Source organism: Tachypleus tridentatus, chromosome 13 (genome assembly GCF_004210375.1).
Source record: "Tachypleus tridentatus isolate NWPU-2018 chromosome 13, ASM421037v1, whole genome shotgun sequence".
Lineage (NCBI taxonomy): Eukaryota > Metazoa > Arthropoda > Merostomata > Xiphosura > Limulidae > Tachypleus > Tachypleus tridentatus.
The window spans coordinates 230,306,367-230,331,081 of record NC_134837.1 but is presented as its reverse complement, the minus strand read 5'-3'; the positions used below and the strand labels follow the sequence as shown (position 1 = coordinate 230,331,081).

At 33.2% G+C, this 24,715-nt stretch overlaps 1 protein-coding gene across 1 annotated transcript; it reads left to right on the top strand.

Annotated features, from left to right (window-relative positions):
* The first annotated feature begins 971 nt into the window (after positions 1-971).
* Positions 972-18,274, top strand: LOC143237390 (uncharacterized). Its single transcript, XM_076476598.1, has 4 exons — positions 972-1,280; positions 2,931-3,083; positions 6,203-6,436; positions 17,260-18,274. The coding sequence occupies exons 1-3, from the start codon at positions 1,260-1,262 to the stop codon at positions 6,422-6,424; spliced, it is 396 nt and encodes a 131-aa protein (XP_076332713.1). The 5' UTR covers positions 972-1,259; the 3' UTR covers positions 6,425-6,436; positions 17,260-18,274.
* Positions 18,275-24,715: the final 6,441 nt, after the last annotated feature.

The window sequence follows — 24,715 nt, the reverse complement described above, 5'->3', positions numbered from 1 at the left end:
TAAAGAGCTTGCACATACAATAAACTGTTGATATTTTTAAGTGTGCTGTTTATTAATAATTAAAGATATATTCATAGTTTACGGGGCCCATTTTTATCCTATTGTTGTAGTGATAAGAAACTAGTTACAACAATAATTTGTATGTTGTTCACACTGTATCAAAGGCTTGTATCTTTTTAATTAATAACCCTTGCCTCATTGATATTTCTAACTGCAAAATATTTTTCACTGATATAATTCCAACGATATTTTAATAAAACTTTCTATCAGAGAAAGGTTAATGAAAATAAAGTGTTACTTTCTTTTTCGGCCTGTTTACGTAGTAATCTCTAAATGTTATTAAATAGGCTGCATTTATGAGAATAAACATAAATCTAAACTTTTCATCTCTTCGGATTTTGATTAAAGAGCACAAAACTGAACTTCCTTTGTGCTTATCTTTTGTGTGTTAGTTCAGCACGAATAAAAATCTTACTAAAACGTTGCTGACAGATTAGTTAAACATGAAGTAAGGAAGATTATGAAGTGAAGCTACTTATAAAAGGAAGCCACTGAAAACTATTAAAAAATATATTAATTACAAAAGCTTCCACATACGTGTTGAGGGTGAGGATGAAATAATAAATGTAATATTGAAGCATCTGTAATAAATTAACTACACAAATTACATTAAATGAGCCACTCGTGGGTTTTAATGCTCATCATATATCAATCACGTACTTAGCTAAATTACATCGGCCTGTGGTTGTTTCTGCTCCAATAGTTACATAAATCGTAGAATTTGCATACACTATAGTAAAATAAGTACGCATTAAACTGCTGGTAGATGGGTGAATCTGTTCAGCTAATTATAGTACATTGAAACCTCAATACCAAAAACCAGGAATGCGTTTTCGTCATAGTACATACTTCTCAATTTTACTTGCTATTTTCGAGGTAAGCCGCACTGATGGTGCAAGACTGCCATAAAGATACAATCGGAGCCAGTGGCCTGAATCGTTCATCGCTCCACGTCGTTGCACACGAACAATTTGGCGCCAAATCAAAGCATTCTGGATCGTCATCTGTAGTTTCGAAGAACCAGGTGATCATCTCTTATACGAGAACAAATCGAGGACAGTAAATAATTTTTTGCAGGAAATGTGGTATATAAATATGTATATAAAGGATGGGCGTGTGACCCTACCAGTTCCATAACAGATTTACTAGGATTTGAAGAAACGCGCTAGATTTGTAGATCTTGTAATATACACTACAACATGAATCAACTTAGAATATCGGTAAGGCGTTTTCCGTTTTAATTACTACTGAAAGCCCTGTTCTAGTAACTGTTTACTTTTATTTATCAATTGCAAGACTTTCTTCTTTCTTCTCATTAACTACAATAAACTTTGCATTATTCTGATCAAATAATCGAAAAAGAACATTTTTAAATAAAAAGACTCTTCAATCAGTATATTTCTACGTAATACATTATTCTTGAAGGGAAACTAAAATATAGTTTTAAACTTATTAATTTTAAAAGTTTTCATATAGTGCAAGATGGTTTTCGTCTTATTTCTAAAATTATTTATAAATGTACTTTAGTTTATTTATTGTATTTTTAAATAAAATAAAGATTAGATATGTAAATACATAACGTAATTTTGAAAAACTAAGCATAATAACACAGTATATAAGATCATTAGAACAAGTTTTATTTTTTAAACCAATCCTAACGATATACCTTCCCATGGCTCATGTGTAAGTCTGAAGGCTTATAACGCTAAAAATTGAGTTTTGATACGCTCGGTGGCCTCGAAACAAATAGCCCGTTGACGAGTTTGCTCTTAAAAAACAAAGCTAAGGATATTAGACTCTACTCAAATATTTCATAAGAAGTTTCTTTTAAGTGTTATTCTACCATTATTATAGCAATTAGATTTAAAAGTTCTTAAAAATAGATCCGATTAATTTATTTGTGCAATAAAATTTTCTAAGTACGATGGAAAAGGCCAATCTGTTCCAATGCTGTTTCGATATAGCTACAGCATTACTTGTGAAACGCGTAGGTTGGATTTTATGAATCAAAATAATGCTGTACATTTCATCGGTAGATAATGATAACAGTAGTTGGGTGATTAACGAAATAAGTGTACTTCCATTGTTTGGTTTGTTTTGAATTTCGCGCAAAGCAACACAAGGGTTATCTTTGCTAGCCGTCCCTAATTTAGCAGTGTAAGACTAGAGGGAAGGCAGCTAGTCATCACCACCCACCGCCAGCTCTTGGGCTACTCTTTTACCAATGAATAGTGGGATTGATCGTAACGTTATAACGCTCCCACGACTACAAGGGTGAGCATCTTTGATGTGACGAGGATTCGAACCCGCGACCCTCGGATTACAAGTTGAGTGCTTTAACCATATGACTATGCCGGGCCTTCTCATTGTTTTAAAGTAGTTCCGATCAGAAGGAAGTGTCCAGCTATCTAAATATTAGTTTTCTTAGTGTGTATTTTTTGCAAAAATTTTAAAAGTGTATGGCGAAGACGAAAGCTTGACCCCTCAAGCTCTTATTTTCACTACGCGCACTCTAAAGCTGGTTTGCTTTTATTTTCATTATAAAAATACAAAGGGCAAAATTTTCAGATATATATAATGTATAGGTAATACAACATATACAGCAAAGTACTGCATAAATGAAGAAAACTTAGGGTTAACTGTAGGCGCAGATGCACAACCGTAATTTCTAATGTGAGTTGTAATAAAATAAATTACATAACAGTATGCAAAGAATTCAGACGTACTTTTGTTTCTGCTTTATGACCTTACGAAATCGAATTTACTTTTAACGGTGCCTTCGTCGTTTTGCTTCTAAAATGAAACAACAGGTTTCTTGCATTTATGTTTTCATAGTTCTCATGCTTATAATGTTGTAATAACTTTCACAGCGTATTTCCGTGGTGATTTTTGCGTTGACGGTCATTGTAGGATCGACCAAAACAGACACAGAAAAAGAAGACAACATAGTAGCAGCTACTGGTTACGGCGGATATGGTGGTGATGTTGGCAACGGACTTCTTAGAACTCAATTTCATGAACAAGTACGTTTATGTCAATATATTTATATTCTTTGATATGTTATTAAACTTCATGAAATGTAATATTATAGTATTTTTCATTATTGTTACTAACCCTAAGACAATTTGGATTCAATTACAATTGTCTTATAATATAACAAACCTCTCACTTAAAGAAATTATCTAACTTTATTAGTTCATATAAAATCAACATTTTGCCTAATTACACAACTAAACCCATCTATGAATGAAGATCATAAAGGGACACAAAACAAACACTAAACCTACATGCTTATTACATAAAACTGTAGAAAATATTTCTTAATTAATAAAATGCCACATCCATAAACTGTTTACTGATTACCGAAACGTCAATTTTTTTACCCCAGAGGTTCCCTCACTATGGTTCGCGCCCCCAGGGTATCCGCGATAGTACTTAAGGAGGTCTGCAGTAATACAGCAACTTTATGAAACTACCATTTTCTGAAAGAGTAAAGAATAAAGTAAAATGCTAAGACATTATAAAACTGATATAGTAATATATATTAATCCCAAATTAATAATTGTAATTAACATAGATTGAATTGTGTAAATTCGTTGTGCGCCTGGCACAGTTGTCTACTGATCACAAAAAAACAAGACAGTTGATTTAGAGTTGGATGATGGAAATAAAATCGAATTATAAAAATAAGATAAATGTGAAACCGAATCTTCGTTTTAAACTGTCAGACATTGAACCAGAAATTCGCAAGATTGTTTCAGCAAAGCAGTATTATGGTTCACATTGAAATAAGTCGTAAGATTTTTAAAAATTTTCCATATTTAAATTTCTTTTCATTGTTTTCTTTTTCTTAAAACTAGAATCAAGCTATAAAGGTACTATAATATAATTATGATACACTAGTTATACATTATAAAAACTATTTTCAACGGGAGATGAGACCGCCATAAAAGTAAAGAAACTGAAGAGGACCACCGGTTGGCAAAATTTGGGAACTCTTGGTTTGGTTTTTAAGTCTGACAAAACTAATACATTCGGGTGTTAACACTTTGAAAGCAACACAGGCCTGCATAAAAACGCTTTATGCTGTATTTAATTAAAGCGTGAGAATTTTGTGGGTTATGACATTCTTTCTTTTCTGTTACGCTAAGGAATACACTGTATTTTTAAATAATTTGAAATTTTGTAAAATTTATTTGTATCTCCAGAAATTTTTAGTTTCAGAGTAGATCAAAATGAACAAATACAATATTGTCTACACGTTACGTTAGGCCTAATAAAACAATTGCGCTAAAAATTAGATAAGTAAAATAATAAGCGAATGAATAAAGTATTGCATTACACTTTATACAGTTGCGGACAGTAAAAACATTATACGTTAAGGTAAACAAATAATTTCAATTCCAAGATAATTGGGCCTGGCATGGCCAAGCGTGTTAAGGCGTGCGATTCGTAATCTAAGGGTCGCGGGTTCGCATCCCCCTCGCGCCAAACATGCTCGCCCTCCCAGCCGTGGGGGCGTTATAATGTGACGGTCAATACCACTATTCGTTGGTAAAAGAGTAGCCCAAGAGTTGGCGGTGGGTGGTGATGACTAGCTGCCTTCCCTCTAGTCTTACACTGCTAAATTAGGGACGGCTAGCACAGATAGCTCTCGAGTAGCTTTGTGCGAAATTCAAAAACAAACAAACAATCCACGATAATTACGTTATTTAATTGCTCTAGTGCATATTGGTTTAGAGAAGAAATTAGTGCTAAAAGTAAACGACCTCATAACACCAAAATGTTGTTTTAGAAGGGCTTCTTTAAATGTTCTGTCAGTGTGCTTAGTTGCTTTGACATCGTACAACTACGACTACAGATGAACAAAGACAAAGGATGGTGCGTATAATTTTAATTATTTTATTCTTTATCCCATATTTTTGTTATTACACTCTCTACCTTGATAGAAGGTTTGTTTACAATAGGTAACAGTTAATTATTTTAGCAATATTTTTCTTTCAACAGTAAGCTTTTCTTCTTAATATGTCAAAAGCACGCTGTATAAATGCACGTTATTAGATTCGAATAGAAGGTATTTGATAGTTAAAAACACAAGTGTTAAGGAATTTTGAAAAGAAGTTACTTAAACCATTTGAAGCTTTTTTTACTGTCAATTTGGGTTTGTGTTCCTGTGAAAGCTCCTGAAGAAGTTGTAAAACGAGACGTTGAGTGTTTAATTACATAAAAAACAGTATTCTGGTGTTATAAGGTTTATTTCTATTATCAAGAAAATGAAGTTATACCAAAATAATATAAGGTTTTATAACATTAACAAAAATACACAAGGTGTTAAATGATATCCGAAAACATTTAGAAATAAAAAAGTCATAACAATAATAATAAGTTATGGTAAAAATTAATCTACAGTGGATTGATTTTATACTTAAAATTCTGTATGTAATTGTAGAAACTCGTAAAGTAAAAATGTACTATTATGTTATTAAATACATAATTTGTATTGTTTTCTATAACTTCTTTCCACCTCGTTCTCCAAACCTGTATTCTTATATGCGCAGTATTGTTGTTTTAAACAATATAATCGACATTTTACTTCTTTCTAGTTGCTTAAAGCTTTAAAGTTAATGCAACTAAAAGGTGTTATCCCCGAAATATCGTACAACTAAATTTCTAAGTAGTATTAACATTACGATATGTTGTTCATTGAAATATAAGATTATTCTTCTAAGTTCAAGTAGGTAAAATATACGTCTATGACCAAAATTTCATATTTATTTGCAAAAAGGTTTTACTACGTAACACGATTTAAATTGCCTGACGAAAGCCTTTTGCCCTAAGCGTTGCAAATAAATATAAAGTTTTTATTATATACGTGTGTATTGCCTATTTTGAATACATTGTTTTTTCATTATTTTGTTATTTTTCCGCGTCTTGCGGTCTATCCAATTGTGTGTCAGTCCTAAGTTAGACATATTTAAGATTATCTCAGTTACTTATTTAGATATTTGAGTGTAGGCTAATGTAGAGTAGATTTAGCACACTTTAATTTCAAAGAATATTTCAGTAGAAACTTTCATTATGAAGACTTTGATGCTTAATACAGTGATAGAGATACCTATATTAATGCTCGTCATCAATACAGGGTATCCAAGGTCCTCATTCTTACCGTTTCGGCTACGATACTGCTGATCTTTACAATCCTCAAAGCCGCTATGAAGAACGAGATGGTTACGGAAACGTCATTGGTTACTATAGTTACGTTGATCCTTACGGCAAGCTACAGATAGTGGAGTATCAGGCTCATCCCAAATTTGGCTTCCGCGCCAAAGGAAGTTTCGGAGTATTTCCACGAGGTGGACACTGAAGTTTAACCTAGGTACTGTTTCATTGTTCGTATTTTAAAATTAGTGTTACTTGAGTGCTATATTTAAGAACTGTAAAATTGTTTAGACTTTTTGTTTTAATGTCTTGCATAACTTGTAACACCTTAAATTACTAGAAGCTTTTTTTTTTAATTAATACCTTATGAAATCTTCACTGCTTTCTGACTCAGATGCACACATGTGGTATAAATATAAATTCCGAATGTGAAGCAAGGTGTTTCTCAAAAATGTCATTTTTAAAGTGAATGTCAGGCTATAACGTAGAACGAGTAAAATTAAACTAGTTTTGTATCATGAATTCATACACGTGGGTGGGTTTTTAAAAGAAATATATTAGAAGGTGATTTAAACTTGTGTAATATATCCAAAGGAAGAAAAATATGTGGTACACTTTGTAAAGCTAGTGTGACAGTTTTTTGGATAAACAGTGTAATCTTTGTTCATTTTGTTGTTTTTTTGCTGTTGTTTTTCACAGATATGGTCTTAAAAACAGTTCTATAAGTTTCCACAAGAATAACAAATTATTTTAACAAACGGGTGGATTTTAGAAACTCAATTTTCATAATATAAAAATTTTAATGGTTTCTATTGTAGGGCAATTTCTTTTGGGATAGTTTCAGCATGGCCAAGTGGTTAAGGCGCTCGACTCGTAATCTAAGGCTAGTGAGTTCGAATCTCCGTTATACTAAACATGCTCTCCCTTTCAACCGTGGGAACAAGTTAATGTTGCAGTCAATCCCACTATTCGTTGATAAAAGAGTAGCCCAAGAGTTGGGAGTGGGTAGTTATGACTATCTACCTTTCCTCTAGTCTTACACTGCTAAATTAGAGATGGCTAGAGCTCTTGTGTAACGTTTCGCGAAATTCTAAAACAATTATTTTGAAATGTTCGATAAAAAGAATAACCGAAAGTACAGTTTATTAATTCAGCCTCAAATTCAGCATTGAGCATAACCAACTTTTATAAGTAAACTATATCTCTTTGTAATTCTATTCCCTTGCTAATTTCGTATCACTGTTTCTTATGGAAAGATGAACTCAATAGGCACACTGTCGAACGAAGAAACTGGCTTACGGCAACAAATCACTAAACCGTGGACTGGTTACTCAATAATAGACTAATCAACTCAATAATTCAATCTATACTAAGTTGGTTTTTCATACATATAAGTTTTATTTAAACTTTCAAATAATGACAGTAATAACTCTCTCAACAATTTGACTGACCATGTGTATTCTTTTAACTCGTATAAGGACTTTATACATTTAATACTTCTAACTTTCAATACAGCTAGTGTATCTTTGGCAGTCTTTCAGTTAGCATTATAAGACTTTCACATGCAGAAAAATTATATTTTTTATGAATACTTTTTGTGTTAAAATTAAGAACATATTTCTGCCACCAGTGGCTCAGCGGTATGTTTGCGGACTTACAACGCTAAAAAAAAGTTTTCGATACCCGTGGTGGACAGAGCACAGATAACCCATTGTGTAGCTTTCTGATTAATTCAAAACAACAACAACAACAAGAACATATTTCCACATATCAAAAATCTCAAAGTTCCTTTGTGTAATCCCAAAAACCTCCCAAATACATTTCAAACGTTCTCTTTCAGTTAAATTTTGTATTTTATTTGTTATTTTTTCGATCCTACACCTACGGGATCAGTCAATTTGACCGACCCCGTATTCACACACACAAAAAAAATCGAAATAACTTTAAATTACCCTCCTTTTCTTCGCCCCCCTCTAGTACAGCGGTATGTCTCCGGACTTACAATGCTAAAATCAAGGGTTCGATTCACCTCGGTGGGCTGAGCAGATAGCCCGATGTGGCTTTGCTATAAGAAAAAACACGTTTAAAAAAAACAATCCTTTTCTTCCTGGAATTATTTCAAATTGTAACATGTAACTACATTTGTTTATATTAAGTAATGTTAGGTTCAAAATAGTATGCATCTATTTATAATTAAATTTTATTGTTTTATTGCCATTTTCATTGCCTTTTCAACCATATCTAACTACTATTTATGCCACTATAAGTTGTTAATCACTTGGGGCATGTGCAGCTCATGTTACGCTATCGAATTACATTATCCACGAACTATTACAAACTGCTTGCGTGCGTACTCAGTAAAACATTTTTTATGTATAATAATTATTATTATATATTTTACATAATATAATCCTAACTAACCTAAAAATCTCTATTTTTATTTTAATTACTTTTTATAATAATAAATAAAGAATAAGCATGAAAAACAAGAAATAAAATACTTACCCAATTTTCTTTTTTCTTTCTGTCGACTGTCGATAAGCACATGTTGTAAAGGTATTTACAGTTATTTCACACACGTAACTTGCGAACACATGCATTCTTGCTCGTATCGTACACAATAGAGATCGAAGAATCTAAGCAAGATTCAAGTTATAATGTTCCATAGAAACCTAAAAGAACAACTTAAAAACGTAAAACTAAAACTATGTAACTCTCCTATCGCCCTGTCTTTGTCAGTCAAACTTCTAAGCACGACAATTAACCACAACTTCAAGTGTCACTCGGACATAAAAACTATAACCAAATGTATCACACCTCAAAAAATAAGTCATCATCATACACACTGTTGCAAAGACTATACTTCACATTTACAAAACATTCGTTAAGAATATAATGGAGTATGGTTGTATCAGTATCAGTAACATGAGAGAATTCCAGTTCAGTGAAGTACAAAAACTCCAAAGCTGTGTGGGTGGACTAGTATACCCCTTTACACTATGTGTAATACCAATTGGAACTACCCTTCACCAATACGAGATTTTTCAAGTTGACCAAACAATATTGTAGTAAAGCAACAGATTAAATCTTTCTCACTAAACTCTACCCCTGAATATCAGCTATCCCACCCACCTGGACAAAATATGTTTCTCTATATAACTTTATACACGACGATAAACACACCCGTTAATACCGACTAGCAGAAATATCCGCCTTCCATGCAAGTGTAGTTTCTAGTTCCTGCGGAAGGTTATTGTGCTTGCGACCTTTTTTAGAATTGTCTGACAGGTATACATCAATATTGATATTTAATTATGTTCACCATTAACAAGTAAAAGGACTTTATTGAAATTTTAGTTCAAAATGAGCTGACATCACGGCATTACATAACATAGTAGATTTTATTGAAGTATTTCTTTGTAGACACAGTTATCAGTTAAAGTGCCTCGCTTTTCTTTTGCATCACTCATGTATTTTTCACTAAAGAAAACAATTATTTTTATTTCGTTTGTTGATTATTTTATATTTGAAATTTTATTCTTTTTTTGTGAATTTAATTCGTTAAATTTGAAACATATCATGTGGAAGTTTCAATTGTTTTATTTATCGCTCAGCTATAAAAATGATACCTATTTGTAAAAATATAATCCAGTTATGGTTGATAGTGATCGGTGCAGTAGTTTCCGACATTCGAGTTTTTGACGCGTACATCGCGAGCTCCATTGTAAAAAGATAGTCCCCAGCTGATACAGCGGTAAATCTACGGAATTACAACGCTAAAAGCCGATGCGGCTTTGCTATATGGAAGCACACACACACACACATATATATATAAAGATAGTAAGTAAATAATATGTCTTATTATAAATATTCTTTCTAGTATTTTTCAGGTTGTAATATTTCAGTATAATTCAAGATTGCATTTTATCTGGGTACTAAAAGGACATTAAGGCGCTCCGGTTCAGTGAAATTGGGTTTTCTTGTGTCTTCCTCCCCCAACCCATCACACACATACAAAAATTTATGACATTGGGTTTATAGATCCCCCATTTACTGAAGCATTTCGTTGACGAATTTTCTACTCCTTGGATCTTCTCGTCGCTGGACTTACCTGCTTTGGCTTTGTCTTCTTTCCTCTTCCGGGCATGACTGTTTTTTTAACTGCTTTCAGTCTCTCAGTACCGTGTTCATTAATTAAACTCCTGTAATCTTCTAATCTGTTCACGTCAACTATTCCTAGTGCGGATCAAAATAAAAATCAATAATCTTCGAACACTCTGGATATCAAGTGGTTTATTTCACCAAACTGTGACCTAAACGATTTTTCATCGAAATACTTGCCAAGTTCGTTTGGTTCGTTCGGCATGACTGACCGGCTGAATGTAAGACGTAGCTAGAAGTTTTTCTTTAAAGAGACAGGAAGTTGAACCAGATGGTTCAGGGCGACTGTAAGGTAATTTTTATAACGAAATTGGCATAAGTATAAGAATAAATGCTGTGTCGAAAGGGGAATTCAACATGACTATCTGAGAACTCTTATAATGGTTGCGGGAGAGACTTGCGTTATATAATGTCTGATTTATCATTAAAATTCTCATCGTACCTATTTTTCAATTTACACTTCCCCATTCCTCCAAGCTCGGAAGATTAGAACTTTCTGCGCCAATTGAAGTTCAGTGAAAGGTAGGCATATCAGTTTGTGTGAGGTATGCATAAGGACATTTCCGTTTTACCAATTTTCAGCAACCATGAAATGCAAAACAGTAAATATAAATGGTTACTATTTCCCTATTTGTAAATATTTAAAAAGAATAATAAGGAACGTCTAGTTTATCATTTCCATTTTCTTAGACTTAAAATATCTTATATTCGTCTCTCTCTAATTTGAAAAACTGCACACACAGACAGAGCTCAATGTTTGTTTTTTGCAATGATGGGAAGACATTCATAAATAGTGTTGATACCGAACTGTTATTTCACAAGAATGATATTCTGTACTAAGTTGATTGGAATTTCGTTCACATTTCAAAATATGACGTAACTGAAAAAATATAAATGGAGATTTATGGTTTGTTATTGTTGAGTGGCTCTTAGCGTGACTAAACTGCTCACCAATTAACCTTTTTCAGTCTATTAAATAAACTGATATATGAACTTAAACTTTTTCTGTCAGTGAGGATGGGTAATTTTGCTTTTATATATATATATGTATGTATATATATCATATTAACAGTAACAACTATGTATATATATATATATAAATAGGAAAATGTAATGGGAGGGTCGCGGGTTCGAAACCCCATTCATGCTCGCCTTTTCAGCTGTCCCTAATTTAGCACTGTACTTGGGCTACTCTTTTACCAACGAATAGTGGGATTAGTCGTCACAATATAACGTGTAACTTTGCACGAAATTCAAAATAAATCAAATCAAACCAATAAGGCTTAGGAATTAACGGTACATCCCATGATTTACGCAGTGTCATTTTGCCTTTTTTTTTGTTCACCAGGTGAACTGCTTGGCTGGCTTTGCGAATGTTACCATAGATTTTGTGCTCAGTGGTAAGTCTAAGGGTTATAACGCTAAAAATCTGATTTCGAGACTTGTTGGCAGAACACACATAGTTCATATTGTAGCTTTGCGCCTAACAAAAGAAACAAATACATGAAGTCTGCAATCTAAAATGCACGTCCATTTACAAATGTCAGCCTCAAAAATGATATCAGGAAAGCAAAGAATAGCATTCCAAGATGCATACGTATCAGTGTGTTTAACACAAGCCCATAAATGTATTGGGAATGCCAGAGGTTTTGTAGAAGTGGTATAAGACTTGTGTTGCGACAAAAACTGTACTCTGCTGCATGTTTCTATCTTCCTTTTTTCTCGTCTAAAATATACCACATTTTAAAATGTTTATGGCACTATATTCTAAATATATCTAGGTTGTTTTGTTTCAGATTTGCCGTGTGCGCTACACTGTTCAACATATTATGTTTTTTGAACTCATACTGATTATTAGAATTCATACAGTAACTTATGTAGACTACAGAGCGGTTTGACAAGAAATGTAAATATGTATCCATTTAAGTTTAGTGAGGTGTCGGGCCGCTTTGAGCCACATAGGAATGACGTTTCATTTTCTATACTGAGGTCTTCTTCAGGTCGACTTTATGTGAGGTTTACACACACTTTCTTGAACTGTTTCCACACATATATACCTTCAGTGAGTGGGTAAAGAGTGAATGTTGACTCATCTGATCAGGTTATTTTTAATTCTCTTTATTGAAACCACAATTTATAGTTACTGCTCGATAGCATATAAAAATTTACGTAATTTTTTATAGTTAAGCATCTCTACCAAAATGTTCAAATGTTACACAGATATTGGGCATAGCGTAGCGGTTAGTGTTTCCGGAATGTGAATTAAAAGTTTCATGCTTCGACTATCATTATCGCAATATCTCTTCCTGCACTTTAGGGTTGTGGGTGCATCATAACAGTGAGGGTCAAGTCCCAATAGTTCATCAGAAAATAATAGTTCAAAGTTCGCAATAGGTATAATGAGCCAGCTGTCTTGTTTTAAGACGATCTCAATATATTTTAGTTTGCTATTATATAGGTTTAGGTTTCTGCTCTGGAAGAATACGTGTATGTTAGAGGTTACTATTAAAAGAGATGTTACATGTCAGTAAGCGCGAGTACATATGTATTAGATGTTAGTACTGAAACAGACGTCACACTGAATAAGCACAAAGCTACACAATGAATTATCTGTGCTCTGTAATGAAACCCGGTTTCTAGCGTTCTAAATCACCAGTGTTACATTCTACAAATTAACAGTATTAGAGGTTTGTACTAAAAAACACGTCACATTCTACCAGTCAGTAACTGTAATTTATTTCAGGGTTATCAGAGTGTACAGTTCATGGTAGTACCAGGAAGCGTCATTAAACTAAATTATCTCTCAGCATTTTGATGTTTATGCTAATTGTTTTCGAGTTTTAAGGTTACTACGTGAGATATGTAAAACAATGATGATAAAGATCAAATCATGCATTTTGTCTCTAGATTCTAACTGTTCTCAAAGAAACGGATAATGCACATTCAGTCGTGCATAGATATATTACCGTAGCTATTCCTGATACGATACTTTAAGCATGAATTCACCTTGTCCAGTCAATTGTTGAAATGTTTTTCTTGGTATAATTAAAAATGAGATTGAAATTATGCGACAATTGTGATGCTTGAAATAGAATTGTGATACTTCATGTTGTGTGTAATTTTTTTTATTGGTGTCTTGTTTTGTCCGTAAGTGAACAATATATCTTTCACGAACCAAGCCTTACATTTTTAAATTTACATTCGCTGTGTGTGAAAGGCTTAACACATGTCATTTATCGATGCTTAAATTTAGTTACTGCTAACTTGATAAATATGTTATTGAAGTGTTGCGTTTGGGTGGTTTTGTACTTAATTTATTTTTTTTCAATCATTATGTATTGATGAATGTGCAAGAAATGAAAAATTTAGATTCTTATAAACTTTATGTTTAATAAATGTTTATTTCTTCACTATAACAGATTTACTTTATGTGCATCAGCGAAACTCGAATAATTTTTTTTATTTTATTTCTTTTCTAGAGATAATAAGATGCCACTTGACCAATCTTTACTATTCTACTAATTGTTTGTTTGTTTGAATTTAAGCACAAAACTACAAATGTGCTCTGTCTACCATGAGTTTCGGAACCTGTTTTCTAGTGTTATAACTCCGCGGACATATGATACTGAGGGAGCTTTACTGCTCATACGTACTCCAAACAAGGGGTGAACCTAGAATTTATTTTGAGGAGGAGAGGGATATTTCAATAATTACACTTTTGTTCAGAATATTTTGGAAACAGCTGATCTGCGTAATCATAGGCGCTTGCTTTACCGATAAAATGTTGCATTAATTACAGGCTATGAAAGTGGTGCTATAGACTTAATGAATGTATTTGCTCCCCACCCAGTGGAACATCGATATGTGTGCAGACTTATACCGCTCGAATGTGCAGAGCACAGATAGCTCCTTGTGTAGCTTTGTGCTAAACTAAAAACAAACACAAACGAATGTACCATTTGGCGCAGGTGGTAAATTAATTAAAACTATTAATTTTGAAGCTTGTTTTGTTATATTATTTCATATAACAAATTGATGAAATATGAAATTAAAGTGTTTAATAAAGCAATCATTTATTATCAAAGTTAGATAATGTAGTTTATTATTTTACTGTTATTTTTCTGTATAGCGGATACTATTCACTTTTCATCAGCAATGATATTTAACAAGTACCTCATCCTTAGGATTTGCCCGTCGAAAATATCTTTGATTATTCCCATATTTATGTGGATATCCTAGGCTCAATCCAGACAGCTTCACCATAGTCATGGTAGTCCACTTCAAACCTGTTAAACAAATTCTCTTTCCTATATCCAATCCTTGTCTCAAAAATACTGATCCTGTCTTCCCTATAGTTCTTCAGTTTTGATGTTTGGATTCTACCATAGTTGAAAGCAAACCATTCCAGAGACTGGCTAGTCTATTAAAAAAGTAATGCTGTGACTGATTTTTCTATATTTTAAACTAGAATCTTGTCGTAGTGCAAGATTTTTATGAAAACGTCAAACTATCAAAAATCTCAGTCGTGTTTCACAAGACTTTATTCTCTTTAGTATATACGTCCCAAGAGGTTTCAACCTATCCTTATACGATAACCCTTCCAAACCTTTAATAACCCTTGTGGTTGTTTTCTGAATTCTCAGCAATATTTCAACATCCCTCCCTAATAAAGTTAGAAAAACTGCACATAATATTCCAACATGTACTACAAAAACATTCTTCTCGTAACAGTTTAACCAGTATAGACTTCTTTCATTATTGTTCTCACACACTACTAGAATTTATCCATGCGCCTACCTGGCATGGCTACATGTAAGTGGCTATGTAGCTCAACTCATAAACCGAGGGTCGTAGTTCGAATCCCCGTCACACCAAATATACTCACTCTTTCAGCCGTGGGGTCGTTGTATCTGAAACATGGTTTAAATACAAATATACTGTGAGTAAGTGTGATATTGTTGATATCTCAATTGTCATATCAAGACTCGTAGTCTTTGGGTCGCTGGTTTGAATCTTCGTCACATCAAACATGCCCACCATTTCAGCCGTGAGGGCGTTATAATGTAACGTGGAATCCCACTATTCGTTGGCAAAAAAGTAGCCCAAAAGTTGGCGGTGGGTGGTAATGACTAGCTGTCTTCCCTCTAGTTTTAACCTGCTAAATTAGGGACGGCTAGCGCATATAGCCCTCGTGTAGCTTTGCGAGAAATTGAAAAAACAAGCAAACAGAACCCGTACGTTTTACCAAGAGATCACCGGAATTTGTCTTCATTCCTGAGCTTGAGTTGAAAGATTACCAACTTTCATGATGACGAAGAACCCACTTAGAACGATGAGGTTTGAAGACGACTTGAATGAGTAACGAAGGAACTGTATTACAAATTTTTATTTTTAACATATTAAATTTAATAGTTTTTTTTCTTACGCATTGAAGCTGTCTTCAAACTTTATGTACCATGCCATACAACGACATAGCGAATCTCATTGGACCCCTTCTTTACATATTTATCAATTACATTTTTCGTCACGGTACACACAATTCACATTTTGTTTTATGTTATATCAAGGGATGGGACTATAAAGGAACCTTACGTTTGCTAGAAACCACCAAACAATAGCATTTCTTTTCGTTTTACATTTCTGTCAGTAGTTAATTTATGTAAGAGAAATAAATATATAGGACACAGATGAACGTGAAAATTGAACATATACAGGTTTGTAGAATTTGTGTCACATACTTCATGCTTCCCGTAATTAGTGAAAAGATTTCCAATACTACACAACATAACTTATATACGATATTTGTCTATTTTAATATACTTATTTTCTGTCATAAGGCATTTCTTTACTACAGTGGATAGTATTTCTGTGATAACATTTTTGTATCAGTGTGACCTACTGTACAACTTATAACTAACACATTATGGATGGATATTAGGGCACTCTTTTAATGCATGAAACAGCTATACAAATGGAACTGGAACATTTCAGTTATTGCTTTATATGTTCCGAATTGGAATTTTAGAAGAAACTGAACATTTTGTAAAAGTCCTGTTTCTTCTCCCAACAGTCGTCACAGTTTTGGTCTGCTTTTCAAGAAACAAGAACTGAATCTTTATTGTCATCAAATGTGTTCATTCTAGAGAATATAGTTGATACAGAAGATTTTATAAGTAATGTGTGAATATCTGGTTAGTGAGAGCTAAACCTTTAGAGAAACACAGGTATGGATATTTACATACATGATATGCTCCTGTGTTAGTTTTAAATAAATGCACTTACTTTCAAATTAACAAAAACTGTAGAAAGTTAAATTTGTATAATACCTTTGTTGATAATGCTCAAAGTATTGTAATTACAGAAGAAGAAATTTTTTAAAAGCATTTTGAAAAATTACAGTTTAAACGTTGAAAGTTGGCGAAGCATTAAAAACAGGACTAAAGTATGTGATAAAAATCACATTAACTGCAGATATGTTTTCTTCATTCTTCTTTATTTGCCCATAGCGGATTTAAAATTACTTTCTAATACCTCGCCAGTATTTCGATAAATCGTAACATTTAAAGTATTTGTATTGTATATATCAGTAGTGTTTCATAGAGTCCAACTGAGGAGTTCTGGTACTGGAGATAGGCTTTAGAACAGTGGCTTGTGGAAGATGTTAAGATGTTTTTACATGCCTCTGATTTTAAATTTTACAATATAATGTATGAAAAAACACGTATGTGTAACGTGATTTTAATCATAAATTTTAGGCCAGTTTGAGAAATATTTCTTAAGACGCTTGGTGTTAAAAGGTATAAGTAAATTCAGAAGAATAAATGGTTATTGTGTTATGTTTTGTCTTCATGAACAGTTATTTATTTATTTATTGAATAGAACATGAAGAAACCTTCGCTAAACTTTCTCTCCATGCTTTGGTGCTACACGAAGGAAGTGGAAGGATAAGGCAGTTGAATAACCAGGAAAAAGGCTTTTTGTTTTTAACACAACGTTTACTTTTGTAAATTACAACTCTTTCTGTTAGTTTGTTTGAGATTTTAAACAAGTTAAAGAAATAAAATAACGATAAAATTCAGCACACGTAACTGGTGTATATTAGGGTGTATTAGTGTGTGCATCAGAAAGTTATTACAGAAATATAAATGTTTGAAATTACACAGTGGTTTAATAAGAGTGTTACGTTCAGTATATAGTAATTTTATCCATTTATAAAGAAATCTTGAATAAATATTAATTTTTTTACGATAGGAAAAAATATTTATTAAGAAACAAATTATGACAAGTAAGTTTACATACACACTTCTGGCAAACTGTCTAACTAGCAACTCTTAGCAAAAAACAACAACAAGATATCTTACCTTCTAAGTAGTTTTTATCTTGTGCACAATTTTATCATAATTCAGATAGAATTTATTCGTCTCTTATAATACTTATAACAGTAACTTTTGCTGAGCTTAAAATTGAAAAAGTAAAGTTTGTTTTGAACTATGTTTGTCATATTTTATTGTTTTTTTTTGCTTACCATTATATGTTGAACATATAATACTTAAATTTTAATACACACTGGTTTTAAGTAAAGTGAATATGGAATATTTATGCTTTTTAAGACTGTTTGGTGTTTTCAATGTGATGAATATATAGTCTGTGGAAAGTAAAACGTTCTAGACTGGTTTTTCTGTAATTTTTAATGGCCAATAGATACGAAAGTAGGAATGCCAAACAAATGTTATACTCTGGCATCTTATATTTGATCAAACAAGACACAGCGTCAAAAACATATGTACTTAGTGGCTCTTATATTAAACTAAAACCTGAATATCCTCGTTGTTTTTAATCTGTTTCATTTGTTGAGATTACAACAAGAGTTTTGACGTGAAAGGAGACGCGCTGTAAGTGTAAAAAGGTAAGAAAAAGATAAGTTTTACACTCCAGATAAATATAAACTATAAAACTATATAAAATATAAACTATAATTATGTATATTAACCTCGAAGAAGCTGCAAAAACAAAACGTTGGTTTAAATAAAAATATATTATTTTATATTTATGTGGAATGTATGCACTAGAAATTTTGAAAGACAAAACCTTCCCAGGAATCGTAGTGTCAAGACGTAGTCTGAAAAGTCGGTAAGCCACATAGAATACATATAAATATGTTAATGAATTGGAAATGTTCGTGAGCAGGTGATTAGAGCCTCTGAGGGAGGCGAGTTGTAAACCTACTCATGTTCGCCCTTTCAGTGGTCAGGACGTTATAATTTGAGGGTCAATCCGACTGTTTGTTGGTACAAGAGTAGCTCAAGAGGTGGCGGTTGTTAGTGATGATACTGTTAAATTAGAAATGTCTTGCGTAGATAACCCTTGTAGCTTTGCGAAAATATCCGAAGTAAATACATTTGCAGCACTGCTTCCAACTAAACACTAAATTTAGGTAAATAACCGACTATACATAAGATATAAAATAAATTTCAGTGTTCTTCTAAATGGACGGGCAGAAAGATAAGGAAAATATTATTCGTACGAGACATTATGAAAAATGTCTTAAAATTTTTCCCTGCAGTTTTATTCAGTTTTTCTTATTTTTATTGCTTAAAAAAGTTCTTAAATTGTTCAATCAATTCATTTAACTTCGAACCTTAGTTTTAATCTTCTACGAAAATGCGAAACAAATATAGTTTGTTAATTACAAACTACTGGCTAATCCTGTGTTTATTAGTTTTCCTTACTAATTAAGCTGTAAATTTGTCGAATTGTTAAATTGTTAAACAGTTTGTCACTGACCCACGACGTACAATAAACTTGTATTACTTTCCCCATAAGGTTAAAAAAAAACCTGTAAGCCTGACTTACGAATATTAATGATTAGCTGAATTTTGTATATTTTAGTTTTTAAACTTAATACATTTCGCAGAATATAGTTTATTTGACAGAGATAAAGTATGAGTTAGTAGGACTAGAATCATAAAACCTGTCCCTTCCACATCCGGGAAGAACCACATTTTTTTCATACTCTGTTGAATTTATAATACAGAATCCTAGCTCAATGTATCAAGAAAGGGTTGGTGTAAGAAGTAACGAATCTATTAAATTTAAATACTCCTAGATATTTGATAATTAATATGGGATTAATATCGTATGAGCAAAAATAGAAAATTAACACTATGCAGTCATATTTAAAGTTAATGTGTGTTCGATTTACATAGCTTATTCACAATATTACCACTTCTAGAAGTACATGTCGCTATGATTAGGAAAATAAATTTTGAAGTTATCTGCTTTTTCTTGTGCTTCTCCCATATCGTGGCATAGTGTTATGTCTACGGACTTATACTGCCAGAAATTGAGTTTGATGGGCAGTGCACAGACAGTCCTTTGACATTCACAGCAACTCCATATATTTTAACACTTATAAATTTCGAATTAAATGCTTTTCCCATAGCTAACTCCCGTGATTAACAAATTACATTCCCCTGAATTTCAATTAAGATAATCAAATAAGTATCATGTATACAACTAGTGATTTATGTTCCATTAGTTATGACTTTTGAAGTAAATGCTTACCTGAGATCACACACCATATAATTTTATCACTATACATATGTATGTAATACATTTCTAAGACCTGCAAAATATGTACGCAGTGCATGTCTTCATGGGTAACTCCATATTATGCACGCGACGTTGGAGTAATGTTACGTGGATAATTTCAGATTGCCTATGTACATAACGAGACTCTGCTCTAAGTTTCTTCAAGCACTTACCAAGTTAATAAAGTTTAAAACTAGTGAATTTGGAAAAGCTTAAAACTGACTTCAACTAAACCCTCAAATCTCATTATGTTTCCATATGTACCATCCTATGCCTAGTGATGTAGTATATACAAGCAAAACAAGGCAAAGTGAGCTTCGTGTACCACAGAATAAACTAGAACCATGAACCTTATTCTCTATTACTACTGGAATTTCTCAGATGCAATTTAAAACTCAACTTTTACATTTCCCTCGCAGGTAGACATGGTCATACTTTTCTTGGCCTTAAATATTGTGCGACACCATGTAACCAGCTCACCTAATTGCACAGTTACTTTCTTGTGATCAAAGTTATATTTTACAAGATAATTAAATCATCCAAAAATGCTTTCTTTGATAGACGGTAGTGTAGAGTTTGTCCTCTCACTCCCAGTGACACATCCTGCCTCCAGCTCCATGACAAATACGTCTGGCTTGTTTTGAATTATTTGCAAAACTACACGAGGGCTACTCTTTTACCAATGGATAATGGAACTGACCAAAACATTATAGCGTCTCACGGCTGAAGGTGCGAGCATGTTTGGTGGAACAGAAATTCGAACCTGCGTCCCTCATATTGCGAGTCAAGCGCACTAACCACCTAGCCATGCCAGGCCAACAGTAACAAATAAAAGTAGTAAAACATAGAGAGTTGGATACATTATAGGATACACAAATCAGCTCGTCACGTAACAACCACAGTCCATATAAAGTCGCGATAACATCTCATATATATATATAATACATTTTCACATAATTTGTCATTTTGTAAGTAATGGGGTACCAACAAAAAGTATCTACTTGGGAAAAATATGTTACAGACTTCTCCAATGCAAAATATTCATACACTCAGATCACAAACATGTATCTAGATTGGTTATTTCGAATATCACATCTGAAAAAAGGATATTCCCTCTGTTTGATGACATTGTAAAATAGGAGAATATGGCCAATGTTGGTGCTAAACTATTCAGAAAAAGACTTGCAACAAGCCATACCATAGCCTTAGTAAACAAAGTATGGCATTTTTGTAACAGGTGAGAATTCATACATACTAAGGTCAGCGACAAAAGCAGCCCATGTGTTCCATTTGACAGCATACAACATAATCAAGAAGAATCCCCATATTGAAAAGTGACTCAATGCATGTGTAAACAAGCGGCTGCCACGGCATAATTCTTCAACTACTGCTTATGCTAAGCAGTTGAAAAAGAAATTGATATTTATGCCATGTCATGCAAATACATATTGGTCAAGTTACTAGATGCAGCATCTATAGACTTCCGTATGATTAGACTTTTGAAATAAGCACTCGAAAAATGTTCTCATACACTGTGTGGCATTTTTAGAGAAAGTGATTTCTCAAAAGACTAAGTTATATAGGTCTGCTATATAATGAGAGGTTTAGCAAAATGCAAAATAATATCGAATTCCACTTGAACTAACTTCAAACCTCTCACTGCCATATTTCCTTACAATAACCTCTTTCACTTCAGATTTCCTACCTGCTATTCCTTTTAAAATGCTTATCACAGTTTCATTTTACCTTCGTAGTTTCTTATTTCTTTAAGTAGTTCAAAGAACTTATCACAACCAATATTATTTTACTTCATTTCCTGACTCCAGAGTCATGATCTAAGATTCATATTTTGTCAATCCCAAGATCTGTTTCATTGGATTTTTTATCTTCTCCATGAAAGCATACTCTTACTTATTTTTTTTTTTTTTGGCTGCTGGAATGAAGAGGGATCATTTTAAAATATTTTTTTCACACAGGATAAGAATCATGAGAACTATGTTATACCAACCTTTTAAATCTAACTAAAGGTCCAAGCTTGATAAACCATAGTTGCACACGTTACCATCTACTCAAAGGAACTTCTCTAACTCATAACATTCGGAACAAATATATGTGTGACTCCTTAAGGAAGAATAATTTTCCTCTAGGAAACCTGCAAGGAAACAAAATAAAAGTGACAGGAGCTTTTATGTTGCATCATACATATGACCTTTCTCTAAGTAAAAGGATTAGCAAGTGTTTACGACCTTTTGACATCTGGTTAATGAGAAAGTCATAAATGAATACAAAATATCTGCAAATAATAATAAAAATATCTGGATATGCCTGACTACAGATACATTTTAAACTATAAACATAGAATTAATTCGTTCTTTGTGAACCGTCAATAAAATATTCAGTTCCAGACAAGATAAAATACTAAGTATTGTTCTTAAATTCATTAAATTTTTGTATATAAATCATTATTTATATCATCTATTTGTAATAACCATTATTATAAATTGTATTGTTGTTTCTACATTAAAATACACTTGTGTTAAGAAAGAAAGATTGTGTTAATTTTTAGTTTGAAATTAAGGACAAAGCTACATAATGGGCTATCTATGCTCTGCTCACCACGGATACTGAAACTCGGTTTCTAGTGGTCTGAGTCTGCAAATATACGGCTGTGCCACTGAGGATAATTGTGTGTATAAATCTTGTTGGCAAATATCATAAATCTGATGCATATAGATATACAATTAACATCTAAATTAAAATCAAAATTTCAGGCTATTTGAGATCGTAATTTGTAACGTACGTAACATAATAAATCGAAGACTAGTCCGAGATAAATTATAATACGTAACATTATTATCAACGTATGTCATTGAAATCCGTATGAAACTACTCCTCGAGTTCCACAGTTTGTTTTCAAATTCTGCAGGCAGTGATGTACGCACCACAGTAGCAGCGACAGTATTGATTCGTCATCATTTGTCCATCAACAGATATGTACGATTTTGTGAACACGGTATGTACATACACTCAATATACATATATAACATTACTGTCTCCTAGAATTTGAGTAGTTATCCCGGGAAAATAGGCACATTTGATCTCGACTTTTGACATCTTTTGTCATATTCGTCTGATCTTTGGCCTAGCTTTGCTCTCTGACATCACGTCCAGTTACTTATTTCTCGTCGTGTTTAATAATACGGTGACCCTGAGAATACAGTCATATTGGATAAAATTTTCTATATTTAATAACTCCTTATTGGTTATTAATAAACTTCGTTTTCGATTTTACGAGAGATTATTTGCTAATGAACAGTATGTGTGTGTATTTTCTTATAGTAAAGCCACATCAGGCTATCTGCTGAGTCCACCAAGGGGAATCGAAACCCTGATCTTAGTATTTTAAACTCGTAGACATTCCGCTGTACCAGCGGGGAACATGAACAGTATGTAATCTGCTACTAACAGTTGGTCTTATGTGCTTATCTTTAAGAACAAATATGGCCTGACATGGCCATGTGGTTAAGGCACGCGTCTCGTAATCTGAAAGTCACGGATTCGAGTCCCCATCATGCCAAACATACTTGCCCTTTCAGCCGTGGAGACGTTATAATGTAACGGTCAATGCCACTATTCGTTGGTAAAAAAGTAGTCCAAGATTTGGCGGTGGTTGGTGATGACTAGCTGTTTTCCCTCTTCAAAACAAACCATAACATCATATTTACCTGATACCTAAAAATTAAGTTTTTTAAATATATGCTGAAGAAACTGTTTCCCTTGCTGACAGGGACCGAACGCCTTTGAATGTAACATAAAAACACATGGTCATTTTAGATGTATTCTTGTTTGTTTGTTTTGAATTTCACACAAAGCTACATGAGAGCTTTCTGCGCTAGCTATCCCTAACTTAGCAGTGTAAGACTAGAGGGAAGGCAGGTAGTCATCACCACCCACCGCCAACTCTTGGGCTACTCCTTTACCAACTAATAGTGAGATTGACCATCACTTATAACGCCCCCACGGCTGAAAGAGCGAGCATGTCTGATGTGACGGGGATTCGAACCCGTGACCCATGATTACGAGTCGAGTGTCTTAACCACGTGGTTATACCGGGCCCTAATCCGTTCGACGTGCACTTCGTCTGTGATATGTTTCGATCAGAATTTCCACTCTCTGGGATTTGTTCTAAGATTCAAGAATTTATGTCTAGAATAAGGTTTTACACAAATTCCATTTCCCGGATTAACTACGTATTTTGAAAGATAAGCAGAATTTCTCCAATTTCCAATAATGTAGTACAAAATAAATGAATCATAATGCATTTATATGGATGGGACAGGATTACAAAATAGAAAAGCATATACCTCTAGTTTAGATATTACTTATAAATAAAAATTACACTGTGACAGATAGAGTCACTGAGAGCTGTCATGAGCCCTGCGAAAAGTCTGGTATTCAATCAATTTCCCTCTTCCCTCTCAAACAATGAAAATGTAAGCCGGCACATACGGTACCATATTTATAGAACTTTTTAGCACACTTATCAGTCAGTCAGGAAACAGTATTATAACGTATGTATATTGTACCGCTTGATAATAAAACAAGATGACAGCTTCGGTTATAAGAACAATAGATGGAGCCATGCAGTTAAAACATAAAAAAGTATTCTGCATAAATAAAACACGTTTGTCTATCCACAATCTTTCTGGCAAGTTTTATCGATGAAACACTATACATTTCATAT

What these genes read in the sequence shown, in the direction of transcription:
- LOC143237390 (XM_076476598.1), top strand. Translation starts at nt 1,260, where the DNA reads ATGAATCAACTTAGAATATCG. An exon ending in TGAATCAACTTAGAATATCG is followed by an intron (nt 1,281 to 2,930) that starts GTAAGGCGTTTT and finishes TAACTTTCACAG; the next exon opens with CGTATTTCCGTGGTGATTTT. An exon ending in GAACTCAATTTCATGAACAA is followed by an intron (nt 3,084 to 6,202) that starts GTACGTTTATGT and finishes TCATCAATACAG; the next exon opens with GGTATCCAAGGTCCTCATTC.